This window comes from Myotis brandtii, unplaced genomic scaffold (assembly GCF_000412655.1).
Source record: "Myotis brandtii unplaced genomic scaffold, ASM41265v1 scaffold111, whole genome shotgun sequence".
Taxonomy (NCBI): domain Eukaryota; kingdom Metazoa; phylum Chordata; class Mammalia; order Chiroptera; family Vespertilionidae; genus Myotis; species Myotis brandtii.
The window spans coordinates 597,657-610,322 of record NW_005353789.1 but is presented as its reverse complement, the minus strand read 5'-3'; the positions used below and the strand labels follow the sequence as shown (position 1 = coordinate 610,322).

At 37.2% G+C, this 12,666-nt stretch overlaps 1 protein-coding gene across 1 annotated transcript in view; it reads right to left on the bottom strand.

The window, feature by feature from the left end:
• HPSE (heparanase) overlaps positions 1–12,666 on the bottom strand; it is a 56,489-nt gene that overhangs the window by 18,901 nt on the left and 24,922 nt on the right. Inside the window, exons 5-12 of the mRNA XM_014544901.1 lie at positions 11,577–11,750; positions 10,219–10,387; positions 9,865–9,912; positions 8,740–8,833; positions 8,203–8,309; positions 7,013–7,127; positions 4,100–4,218; positions 2,382–2,528 (exon numbers count right to left, since the gene is read on the bottom strand). Of these exons, the coding sequence (XP_014400387.1) occupies positions 2,382–2,528; positions 4,100–4,218; positions 7,013–7,127; positions 8,203–8,309; positions 8,740–8,833; positions 9,865–9,912; positions 10,219–10,387; positions 11,577–11,750 (973 nt within the window). The remainder of the gene's footprint in view (positions 1–2,381; positions 2,529–4,099; positions 4,219–7,012; positions 7,128–8,202; positions 8,310–8,739; positions 8,834–9,864; positions 9,913–10,218; positions 10,388–11,576; positions 11,751–12,666) is intronic.

The window sequence follows — 12,666 nt, the reverse complement described above, 5'->3', positions numbered from 1 at the left end:
AGAAAAACAAAATTTTGAATTCTATAACTAAGGTATGACGGCGTATTAAAACAATTTGAAATTAACAATGAGGATTTTAACCAATGGATAGCTAAAAAAAATAGAAGGTTTATATGTGCAAATGATCCTAGAAATAGCAAAGCTGAAGAGATGGGAGGGAGGCACAGATAGTGTCCAAACTACTTCCCACATATACCTTCACCCTGAAACCAGACCTTTTCTTTGCAAAATGGGGCCCAAGGAAGAGGGAAACATAATGACATCACTCTTTTATCTCACTGTGAAGAGCAGAAGGAGTTGGGGATTGTAGGGTAGAAAAGGAGGGAGGGATGGAGGGAAGGAGGGAGGGAGGAAGGGAAGGAGGTTGGGAGGTGGGTAAGGATGGGTTCCGGTGACCTATTATGCATATGGTGGCTATGGTAAAGTTGTTCATCATCTAGCTAAGATACAGTTGCCTCTACCCTTCTATTCTGTGTGTGTGCGCGCGCTCTATGTTGACAGTTATCCTCAGCAACCTGATCAGAAAAGCTGCTGCTAGACTTTACCATAACACATACCACTACTGGCATGTATCATTTCTTGGCTTGTTTTCTTGTTGGTTTGGCTCCCTACCTCTAGAATAGAAGTCTCAAGAGAGCAGAGACCTTGTTCTGGAGGCAGATTGCCTGGGTTCAAAGCCTAACCTCTCTAAGAATCCTCTGTAAGAGTTGCACAGCATCACAAAGCTATTTAGCTAACCTTTTGGTGCTCTTGCTATCTGTGAAATGAAGGTCATAATTGTATCTACTTCAGGGTGGTTAAAAAGATAAAATAAGTTAATACTTATTAAATACTCAGGACAGCGCTCATCATACTATTACATCTCATTTCCCATTTTATCGTCAGTTCCATTTGCTGATGTGCGAAAAAGGCACTATAAGTATGTTTGAATGAAGTGGCTAGTCATTTGCACTTTAGTTAGAATTTACACATTCCTTGCAAAAAAGAAGACAATCAGGAGTTTGACCTGGGTAGGATTCTACACTGGGAACTTCTAGCTTGAGCATTTCATGAGGGTTTGGAATGGTGTTGCTGAGATTAACTGACAAGTCAAGAAACAGGTAAAGGAGTGGAAGGGGAAAAGCAACAGCCTGCTGTACAGTTTTGCCGAGTCCAGCCTGCCAAGCCTAATAGGCTTAAAGTGACCCTGAAAATCTCAAGGAAACTAGGGAACTGTGGAAGTTGCTGGTTTCAATGAGTTGTCCTCAGCTCAAATGTATCATAAACTGGAATTAGCAACAGGTTCTGGGATATACATAGGAGTTTTCTGCCTTAAGCAATCCAAAAGTTGCACGGTTGAGCACTGCACAAATGTGCCGAACCAGAAGTGCATTTGCTAATATCACAAGTATAAACAAATAATGCCAAAGGGGAATCTCGTTAATGAAATGTCCCAGGGGTACTTACCATTGCCTAGTTCCCAAGAAATGTTATAACACTTGGAAGAGCAGTAGTCCAAGAGCAGCTGAGCGTTAGAACTGTTCCACTGCAAGTCTGCTGTTCGTAGTAAGGCATTTAGACCAAAGATCAAGTCCAGTCCTGAGCAATTTGCAAAAGTATACAGTATATCCACTGAGCTTCCTAGAAGAGGAACATAACTTAATAGGTAGGTTGGCACCACAGGGATGAAGGCCTCCAGATTTGTTCTTCATAGTTCACTATTTCTGCTGTTAAATCTAAGGAGTTTCTGTCCTAAGGAGTGAATATAATTATGAATAAGAGACAATAAAATTGGACTGGCAAATTAAAAAAAAATTAATGTAACTTCATTTGTTTCAGCTGTTTAATCAAGTCTCATGGGAGGTACTAGAAGCTTTGGTCTGGCACTCAGGTTTTATTCAAATGACCTCAGGTGAATTGGAAAAACCATATTGCAGCAGCTCAGTGCTCCATATGCACAGGCCAGACCTTCATCAGTCAACATAAGCCCTAGGCTTAATAATTGAGGGTGGCATCGCAACCTCCCGATCCGCCCTGCTCTGTGCATGACGGGGTGGCGCCCCAACTCCCCAATCGGCCCTGCTCTGAGCCTGACCAGGGGCTGCACCTAGGGATTGGGCCTGCCCTCTGCCACCCGGGAGCAGGCCTAAGCCAGCAGGTCATTATCTCCCGAGGGATCCCAGACTGCGAGAGGGCACAGACCGGGCTGAGGGACCCCCTCTCCCCCCCCGAGTGCACAAATTTTTGTGCACCGGGCCTCTTGTTTATATATAAACTTCCTGAATATTAAAAATTATCGAAACTTGAAATAGTTGGCTTCTTTTTCTCCCTATCAACACTCTATGCTAATAAACACCGATACATTTGGTGAAAGTTTAAAATGAACAAGAAAAAGTACTCACTGGGAAAATAATCCATCAGGTCCTGAAGGTTTTACAAGGTATCTATCCACTTCTTTGTCAAATAAGTAATGCGGTAACTGCAAGTGCTTGGTGACATTATATAGGTTTAAGGCATACAGAGTTAGATCTCCTTCTTTATACCTTGGGCTAAAAGCAAATAGGTTGACTCAATAATAAAAATATTTGTCTCATTTAAACAATTAAAAACTTGATTACAAATATAATTATGGATACTAAGTATTAGTATTTATATGATGATGGACCCTCCTTTTACCCTTCCTTTTATAATGATGTAAGACCACGAATGTGGCCCTATTTGAAACTAATTACACAATGCTCTTCACAGCACCACCGTCTGGGCCAGAGTACCCTGAGATCTTTGCTGCTTTCCCAGGCTGAGTTACTTGGGAGCCAAGCAGCTTATTAATTTTCAAATATAGGAAGATTAAATGATAAAAGTTGAATTTTGTGGGTTCATGTGCATTCGAATTATAAACCATATGAACAGGGGCTTTTTCTAGCCGTATGAAAAGAGTGGAACAAACAAGAAAATTAAATCGGTTGACACTTTTCAGAATTTCTTTATCCAAACTACCCCCCAACTTCTTCCTAGTGGGGCCCTCACTATCCAGAGTTCCCACTCACCAGAAATTGGAAATGTTGGATAGCTATTTTGGCTAGAACTAGTATTTTAGTTATCATCCTATCAGGATGGACAGATTGAAACTAAGAAGAAAAAAATCCATGAGATTTAGGAACATTTTTTGCTACCAAGGGCAAGGTATAAACTATAAAAATCTCTGTGGTCTCTCAATTCCATAAATTGGGTTGAAACTTTTGAAAATAAGATTGTTATTGTTGATATTGTTCTTTGATTCTTCTTCCCTATCAAATTGATCAGATGTGATACAAGGGGATAAGTATATTCATATAATTATTCATTTATATGAATTTATATTCATTCATAGTCATTTAATGAAGTAATTGTTCATATAAAAATGCATTGGTGCCCAACCAATGTGGCTCAATGGTTGAGTGATGACCTATGAACCAGGAGGTCACGGTTCAATTCCTGGTCAGGACACATGCCCAGGTTTCGGGCTCAATCCCCAGTGGGGGGCATGCAGGAGGCAGCCAATCAATGATTCTCTCATGATTGATGTTTCTCTCTCTCTTCCCCTCTCCCTTCCTTGAAATCAATAAAATAATATTAAAAAATACTTTGGTAGTATTCTTTATTTAAAGTTAGAGTATATTTCGATTATGGATTATGACAATTAAAGTCATTGTAAAAGTCAAATGCTAATGTTTAAGCTATATTTTTTGTGGGTTTTTTAATCAATGATTCTCTCATGATTGATGTTTCTCTCTCTCTTCCCCTCTCCCTTCCTTGAAATCAATAAAATAATATTAAAAAATACTTTGGTAGTATTCTTTATTTAAAGTTAGAGTATATTTCGATTATGGATTATGACAATTAAAGTCATTGTAAAAGTCAAATGCTAATGTTTAAGCTATATTTTTCGTGGGTTTTTTTTGTTGTTGTTTGTTTGTTTTTTAGACTCTGGCACCATATCACTATAAATGGGAAAAATAAAAGAATAATGACACAGCTTAGACCCTCTGAATAGAGAGGGGACAACAGGGTGTTAGAGTAGGAAGTTAGGTACTTACTAATTAAAACTTGTTGGTTTGTAAAGAGTGTATTGCATACTTACTGGTTGATGTTTGTGCAATGAAGGTATACTCGAAGTTTGCTTCTGGCTTCACCTTTCACACTTGCCTTTAATACAATGGTGCCCACCAGTTTCTTGAATAGAAGAGAGAGCCAATAATCCTAGTTGTGGTGGTTGGGGAGAGGAGGGACAAAAATAGATGTTTACTTAGTTCTTCATTTAACAAAATGAAGTAGTTATCCTATAAAGAGTGTGACTGTTATTCTAGAGGTAATTAAATAGAATTCATCTTTTGGTTTGGGTTATCCATGAATCTGAGTGCAATATCTTGTTTGCTGATTTTTATCACTAAAGGACTATGTTTCCACAATTCAGGGGGCCATACCTGCTAGGAGTTATAGCTCAAGACTGCAATCATTGACTAAGAGACAATTTAAATATTCTCTGTTGTCTATCATGCAAGAATTGAAAGCAAAGCTCAAAGCAGAACTTTTAGACACACACACACACACAAAGACAAGTTTTTAAAATAAAATTTCTGTTTGAGAGATTAAAATATTTTCTTTAAAATCTTTTAACACCCCTAATAAAGTAATGGATTAGGGGACAATCATCACTAGCTATCAAGGTGAAAAAAAGAAAGATAACCAGACATTATATATCTGTTGATGGAAGCACACAACATCACCTTCAAAGAATTCTTGCAAAACAAAACAAAAAAACTTAAGCTCAAGCCTCTAGTTCTAACTACCAGTTTATAGGAACTATAGGGGACAGAGGAACATGCTAAATGAATAAATTTAGCAAAATCCAAAATGTGGGAAACACTATGGAACAAATTACCTGCTTTCTTTAATTAATAAATTCCAACGGACAAAAAAAAGGAAAGGAGAACTTAAAGATTAATACACCCCCCAAAAGATTAATAGACTTAAGAGATATATCAACCAAATGCTATATGTGAATCTTATGGATTTGAATATGCCAACTATTAAAACATTTGCAACAATAAGAAAAATGTGAAACACTGATTTAATATTTGATGATATTGAGGAATTACTGTTAATATTTTAAAGTATAATAATGATATTGTTATGTTTTTAAAAAGGAGATACATACTAAAATATATATGGATAAAGTGATATATCCGAGATTTGCTTGAAAGTAATACAGTAGATGGGAGGTAAGGAGTGGGTAGCATTGTAGATTAAACAAGATTGGAGATTCATACACTTTTCTCTCTACTTTGAAATTTTCCGTAATTATTAGTTTAAAAATAAACCACTCAATATATACCTCAACTCTTCCTTCTTGAGCTTAGGGTTTAAAAATAAACCACTCAATATATACCTCAACTCTTCTCAAAAGCTGCTTAGGAAAAGTAGGCAGCTTTTGTTTCTCTGCCATAAATTCGGATTCAAATCGTCTCTTGAGACAAGAGTAGAATCAATGAAATGTTTCACAAGAGACATAACTTGAGCACGGTTCAGTTCCTGGGTAGAAAGCATGCAGGTCTCAAGCCAGGATTTGTACAGGACTCTTTAGAATAATACTGGCCAACTGCGTGACCTCGAGCAAATCACATGACTTCATCTCAATTAGAACTTTCTCAACTGAAAAACAAGGATTTAAGATACCTGTCTTTCCGGCTTCTGGGATTGTTATGCAATTCAAATAAGAAAACAGACAGGTACAATAGGTTTAAGGCCAATTCCCTTAATCCTATTCATAGTAATACGGTACATTTATTTTTGCAAGTTTTGCTAGCTGATCCTGCACCATAAGGAAGAAGTATAGTTAGTGCATATAAAAGGGTCTGAAGCCAAAGGTTTATGCTTGGGCACTGAGAAGATTTAGATAACAAACTAAATAACTGGCACTATTTACAAAGAGTGACAGGATAAGCTGGCTAGTTTCTAGACATTGTACTCAAAGTGAATTTTGTAGAAACTATTTATTTACCTTTCTTGCTCAAGGCCAATTTAAGAAAGGGCCAGCAGTAGATTCTGGATATTTGTCTAATGAAATTATCATGTTTGGTTTAACTTTATAGATGGCTCATAATACACTTGGGGGAAGACAGATTCTATTTTGTGCAAGGTCATTTTTCTAAGAATTTTCTAAAAGTTATGAACAGTGTGTTCCATGAGCTTGGACCACTATAGATTAAAAGCAATTTTGTTGAGTAATCTAGCTACAAACCACAGAAGCCTAGCTTATATTTTGGTATGTGCTTTTTGCAAATTTACTTAGCTTTCCTACAATATTCACATAATTCCTTTAGGAATTATTCTTAGAAAACAGATATCCTCAAATATAATTTTAGACAATAAAAATCAAGGTCATACTTCTTAGGGAGATATCTATACTATTTCAATTTTTAGACACATATAGATTCCAGGTGCCTTTTTAGATAGAAAGGCTACATTACCTAATTTAGCACCAGATGCAATTGGAGGTAGGGTGGACTTTTTAAAAATTCAGAAATACCTTGAAGATTATTATAAAATAGCCCATTCTTTGGGTGAGATTTTTGAACAAATACATGATACTACTGGCTTATCTTAAGGTTAAATAAATTATGATTTAATGACATAAAAGTTTTAAAGCTTTGGATACTATAACCAATTTTAACATTGATTTATTCTTAAACATTTTTTGATCCAAGTTTTATATCTTGTAAAACGAAAGTCATAAAATTTCAAATGACCCCTTTTAAAGAAATCCCATACCACGTCCAAAATGGCTCACATTAAAAACATTATTCCTGGGTCTCAATTTCTTCTCTTGACATACAAAAAAAGTTAGAATGGATTCTCTCTACCCTTTCCATTGTTTGGCTATATTGAGAGCACTGAATTTACTGAGAGGGTTGACAATTCATAGGAGGTTAATACAGGGGTCCTCAGTATAGTCTAATCTACTCACAGAAATAGAAGAATAATGATCACTTACAGGTAGAGGTTCGAAGTTTTCATCCACCAAGTGGTAGTCTCCAGCTCCAAAAAACACTTGCCTCATCACCACTTCTATGCCCATCCTGGCCGATAGGCCCAATTTATCCAGCCACCTGGAACAGAGTGAGGCCCGACTTATTTCAAACTTGGAAAACAAAATAACTTAATTCTAATTATCGACTATTCTGATTTATTCATCTATGAAACCAGAAAACTGGTATTAATTGTAAATAAGTCATTCAAATTAAATGGAGACTATCCTTCCCTTCACAAGTTCCCATACTTCTGCATGATTACAAGTCCTAGAGGACTGTTAATATGCCATAGACGTCCCCTTCAGGCTATGATTTGGTCTATAAAACGGAGTAGATAAATTCCTACCCCCACAGACAATTATTCCTTGTCTTTCAAGGTACCCCTCCTCCCCATCCCTATGTGAGGTCTAAACACTACAAGGTTCCATGTAGTCAGTAGTAAAATGTGAAATAAGTAGGATCACACTTAAACTTTTATGGACACCTCCTGCCCCTTATCTTTAGTTAATGGCAAAACAAACATCTCCATTTTTTTCTCTACTCATCATGCCCCCAAGAGCATAAATGATTTGTACTTTATTCTGGGCTTATTCTCCTACTTTGTGTAAGTAGGAGAGGAAAGAGAATAAGTCTCAATCTGAGAGTGTTAATGGTGTTATGGAATGTAAGTTAACCAGTTGTTTAAAGCAATCAAGTTTGTGGTGGTTGGAGTAGGAGTTAATTTAAATTCATTGATAGGTGTTCTGGTGTGACCTCATACTTCAGGCTCTAAACTTCTTGGGAATCTGTAATAACTGTGTAGCATGTACTACAAATCCTTCCAGAGTCAGAGCTATAGATACACTCCTTTACAATGTTTTTGTTTTGTTTTGTTTCATTTTTACAATGTAATTCTTTAGAGGAGGAATCCTTGGCATGGCCATGGGCCAAAATTAAGGAACAGAACTTCTAAAGCAATTCATTCATACAATGATTAAATACAGTATGTCCAACAAGCTTTAGTAAATCATTATTTTACAAAATCTGGCACAAATTTTGGAGCTCAGCCACAGAAACCATCATTGATCAGACTTTTGGCTGATGAGTTATTTCAACCGAATAGAATAGGAGCACGCTGAAATCTGGTCCCTGAGGCGAGTGCTACTTCACTCACATGAAACCAGCCGCAAAGGTGTCGGACAGCAAGGGCGCTCCACCCCCATACGCAGAGCTTGTTTCTCCTAACCAAACCTTCTTGTGGGGTCTGGTCATCTCAACAACCTATGAAACAGGAAAGTCTCCATGGTAAATGCAAGCAAGCTGACCAACTATGGTGCTGGAGATTAATGATATTCAAAATCTTGTATTCCCAGACCCATCTGTCCAATAAAGTAACAAAATATGTTCGCAATCATTTAGGTCTTGGGTAACTTACTTTTATTGGAATTCTAGGTGTGGAAGAAATGTAAACAATCTCATTCTTATAGCCTATGAAAGTTAATTCTACCAAAAGGCTATTAGAAGTATTTTTCATTTCTAATCAACATCCACAGGTAAGACCTGATCCTAATGGGACAGAAGGTGCATAAGATTAGTGCCTGTTCTCTAAGATTAGAAAACATGTAAATGTATACACCTATAGAATTTGGCACTAGCTAAACCACAGAATAAGGACTTTGGTTTTACATAAAAAAGAATAAAAGACTATTACCTGAAAAATTTTTTGCACAGGTAAAATAAAAGTATCCAATACATCAGGGTTTAGGAAATCTTCTTTGGTAGCAGTTCGTCCATTCAAGTAGTAGCTAAATTATTTAGAAAATAATCAGAAAAAAATAACAACCTTTACTTTCTGCTTTTACGTTAATTGGCTGAACCTGCTCTTCTTACTACCTCTTCCCACCTCCCTGTTATAAGAGGCAGAAGTTCTACTAAGGCGAGATGGCGATAAAAGGGGATCAGTTACTCTGCCTTGAGGAGACACAGTCATCAGTGCAGGGCCTCATGGGTTACTTGTTCTTCCGCAAGCATACTGGCTGTAGCTACTTATCTGTCCCATGAGTTAAAGGATAGTGTGCTTTGATCTTGCAGAAACTATCACATTATTTAAAATAAGTTTAAATTTTTGTTTTATTAAAATTTTACTACAGTGCTGTTTGAGACACTGTGATTCTTACTTGAATTATAAAGTCAATTAGCAGTTAAATGGAAATCATTTTTGGAATAAAAAAACACCAGTAAGTAAAGCTAGCAGTACTTTTTTAGTATTAAGAAGACATACCATTAGTAGATGAGTGGATAAAAAAGCTATGGTACATTTACACAATGGAATACTACTTGGCCAAAAAAAAGAAGGAAATCTAACCCTTTGCAACAACATGGATGGACCTGGAGAGTATTGTGTTATGTGAAATAAGCCAGTCAGAGAAAGATAAGTACCATATGATTTCACTCATATGTGGAATCTAATGAACAAAATAAACTAACAAAATAGAAACAGACTATACAGAGAACAGACTGACAGCTGTTAGAGAGGAGCAGGGTAGCAAGGTTTGGTGAAAAAGGTGAACAGTTTAAGCAAGAAAAAAAAACCTCATAGACACAGACAACAGTATAGTGATTACCAGAGGTAAGGGGGTGAGAGGAAAGGTATGAGAAGGTAAACGGGGGATAAACGGTGATGGAAGGAGACTTGGCTTGGGGTGGTGAGCACACAGTACAATATACAGATGATGTAGTAGAGAATTGTACACCTGAAACCTACATAATTTTATTAATCAATAAATTCAATGAAAAAAGAACAACAACAACAAAAAAGAACAGGAGACGTACTTACTGATGCCACGTAACTGAATCAATCACTTCTCCCCCAGTTTCCAGGAAACTACAAAATCAAAATCTATTATGTTATCACTAAATTCTCATATATACATATACACAATATATATGCACAAGAAATGGGCTGGCTACTGCTTTAGGATCAGGCAAACACAAACTTTCTAGCTCAGATACAAACTTTATCACAGGTACCATTTGACCCAAATCCTTGGTATTCTGAGCCAGTCAATGTTTTCTCTTTGCTTAGCCATCTAGCCAGGCAGAAAACTGTTTAATAACATGTGGACTATTGAAGATTCTACACCAGAGAAATACAATTTTTAAGAAAAGAGATTCTTCCTCGAGCTCTTACTTGCTCAGCATCTTAACAGTCTTTCCTCGAGGCTGACCAACATCTGGACCATAGAGTTTTGCATTTTTGAAAGCAGATGTTCCTAGAAGTTTATGCAACTTAACAAAATCTTCTCCTAACTGCAATCCATCAATGAAAATACCAGCCTTCTTCTGGAAACTGTTGGGTTCTGAAAGAGCAATTTTCAAAAGAATCGCTTATGTAGAAATTTCTTATTTAAAAGCAAACATAACAAGACATTTTTCAAATTTCAAAAATCTTAGAATCCAAAGTCACGGAAAGTAAAACCACTAGTTATAGACAATATTGCAGAAAAACAAAATTTTGAATTCTATAACAATTTGAAATTAACAATGAGGATTTTAACCAATGGATAGCTAAAAAAAATAGAAGGTTTATATGTGCAAATGATCCTAGAAATAGCAAAGCTGAAGAGATGGGAGGGAGGCACAGATAGTGTCCAAACTACTTCCCACATATACCTTCACCCTGAAACCAGACCTTTTTTTTTTTGCAAAATGGGGCCCAAGGAAGAGGGAAACATAATGACATCACTCTTTTATCTCACTGTGAAGAGCAGAAGGAGTTGGGGATTGTCGGGTAGAAAAGGAGGGAGGGAGGGAAGTAGGGAGGGATGGAGGGAAGGAGGGAGGGAGGAAGGGAAGGAGGTTGGGAGGTGGGTAAGGATGGGTTCCGGTGACCTATTATGCATATGGTGGCTATGGTAAAGTTGTTCATCATCTAGCTAAGATACAGGTGTCTCTACCCTTCTATTCTCATTTCCCATTTTATCGTCAGTTCCATTTGCTGATGTGCGAAAAAGGCACTATAAATATGTTTGAATGAAGTGGCTAGTCATTTGCACTTTAGTTAGAATTTACACATTCCTTGCAAAAAAGAAGACAATCAGGAGTTTGACCTGGGTAGGATTCTACACTGGGAACTTCTAGCTTGAGCATTTCATGGGGGTTGGAATGGTGTTGCTGAGATTAACTGACAAGTCAAGAAACAGGTAAAGGAGTGGAAGGGGAAAAGCAACAGCCTGCTGTACAGTTTTGCCGAGTCCAGCCTGCCAAGCCTAATAGGCTTAAAGTGACCCTGAAAATCTCAAGGAAACTAGGGAACTGTGGAAGTTGCTGGTTTCAATGAGTTGTCCTCAGCTCAAATGTATCATAAACTGGAATTAGCAACAGGTTCTGGGATATACATAGGAGTTTTCTGCCTTAAGCAATCCAAAAGTTGCACGGTTGAGCACTGCACAAATGTGCCGAACCAGAAGTGCATTTGCTAATATCACAAGTATAAACAAATAATGCCAAAGGGGAATCTCGTTAATGAAATGTCCCAGGGGTACTTACCATTGCCTAGTTCCCAAGAAATGTTATAACACTTGGAAGAGCAGTAGTCCAAGAGCAGCTGAGCGTTAGAACTGTTCCACTGCAAGTCTGCTGTTCGTAGTAAGGCATTTAGACCAAAGATCAAGTCCAGTCCTGAGCAATTTGCAAAAGTATACAGTATATCCACTGAGCTTCCTAGAAGAGGAACATAACTTAATAGGTAGGTTGGCACCACAGGGATGAAGGCCTCCAGATTTGTTCTTCATAGTTCACTATTTCTGCTGTTAAATCTAAGGAGTTTCTGTCCTAAGGAGTGAATATAATTATGAATAAGAGACAATAAAATTGGACTGGCAAATTAAAAAAAAATTAATGTAACTTCATTTGTTTCAGCTGTTTAATCAAGTCTCATGGGAGGTACTAGAAGCTTTGGTCTGGCACTCAGGTTTTATTCAAATGACCTCAGGTGAATTGGAAAAACCATATTGCAGCAGCTCAGTGCTCCATATGCACAGGCCAGACCTTCATCAGTCAACATAAGCCCTAGGCTTAATAATCTAAATATCTTTAGTTATAAACCCAGTCACAAAATATTTTGGTAAATTTAATTAAAAACATTTTTTTGAAAAATTCATGTATATGATTTATTAATTTTAAATAAATATAATTTTGTATTAAAAACTGGCCCTGGGCTATAATGTGCCAAGGCACCCTGGAAAGCCACCATGAATTCACCGGTGTGACTGTTAGATTTAGCAAAAAGCAAACAAAATACAGGGCATCATTTGCAACAACATGGATGGACCTTAGAATATCCTGCTAAACAAAATATGTCAGACAGGAAAAGTTAAGAACCATATGATTTCACTCATAAGTGGGATATAAACCTGAAAGCAACAAATGAACAAACAAGAAAGACAAACAGCCCAGCTGATGTAGTTCAGTGGTTGTGTGTCGACCTATGAACCAGGAGGTCATGATTCGATTCCCGGGCAGGGCACTTGCCCAGGTTGAGTAAAGGGGATCAAATATATGGTGACAGAAGACGCTTTGACTTTGGTGGTGGGCACACAATGCAATGTGCAGATCATGTATCACAGAAATGTACACT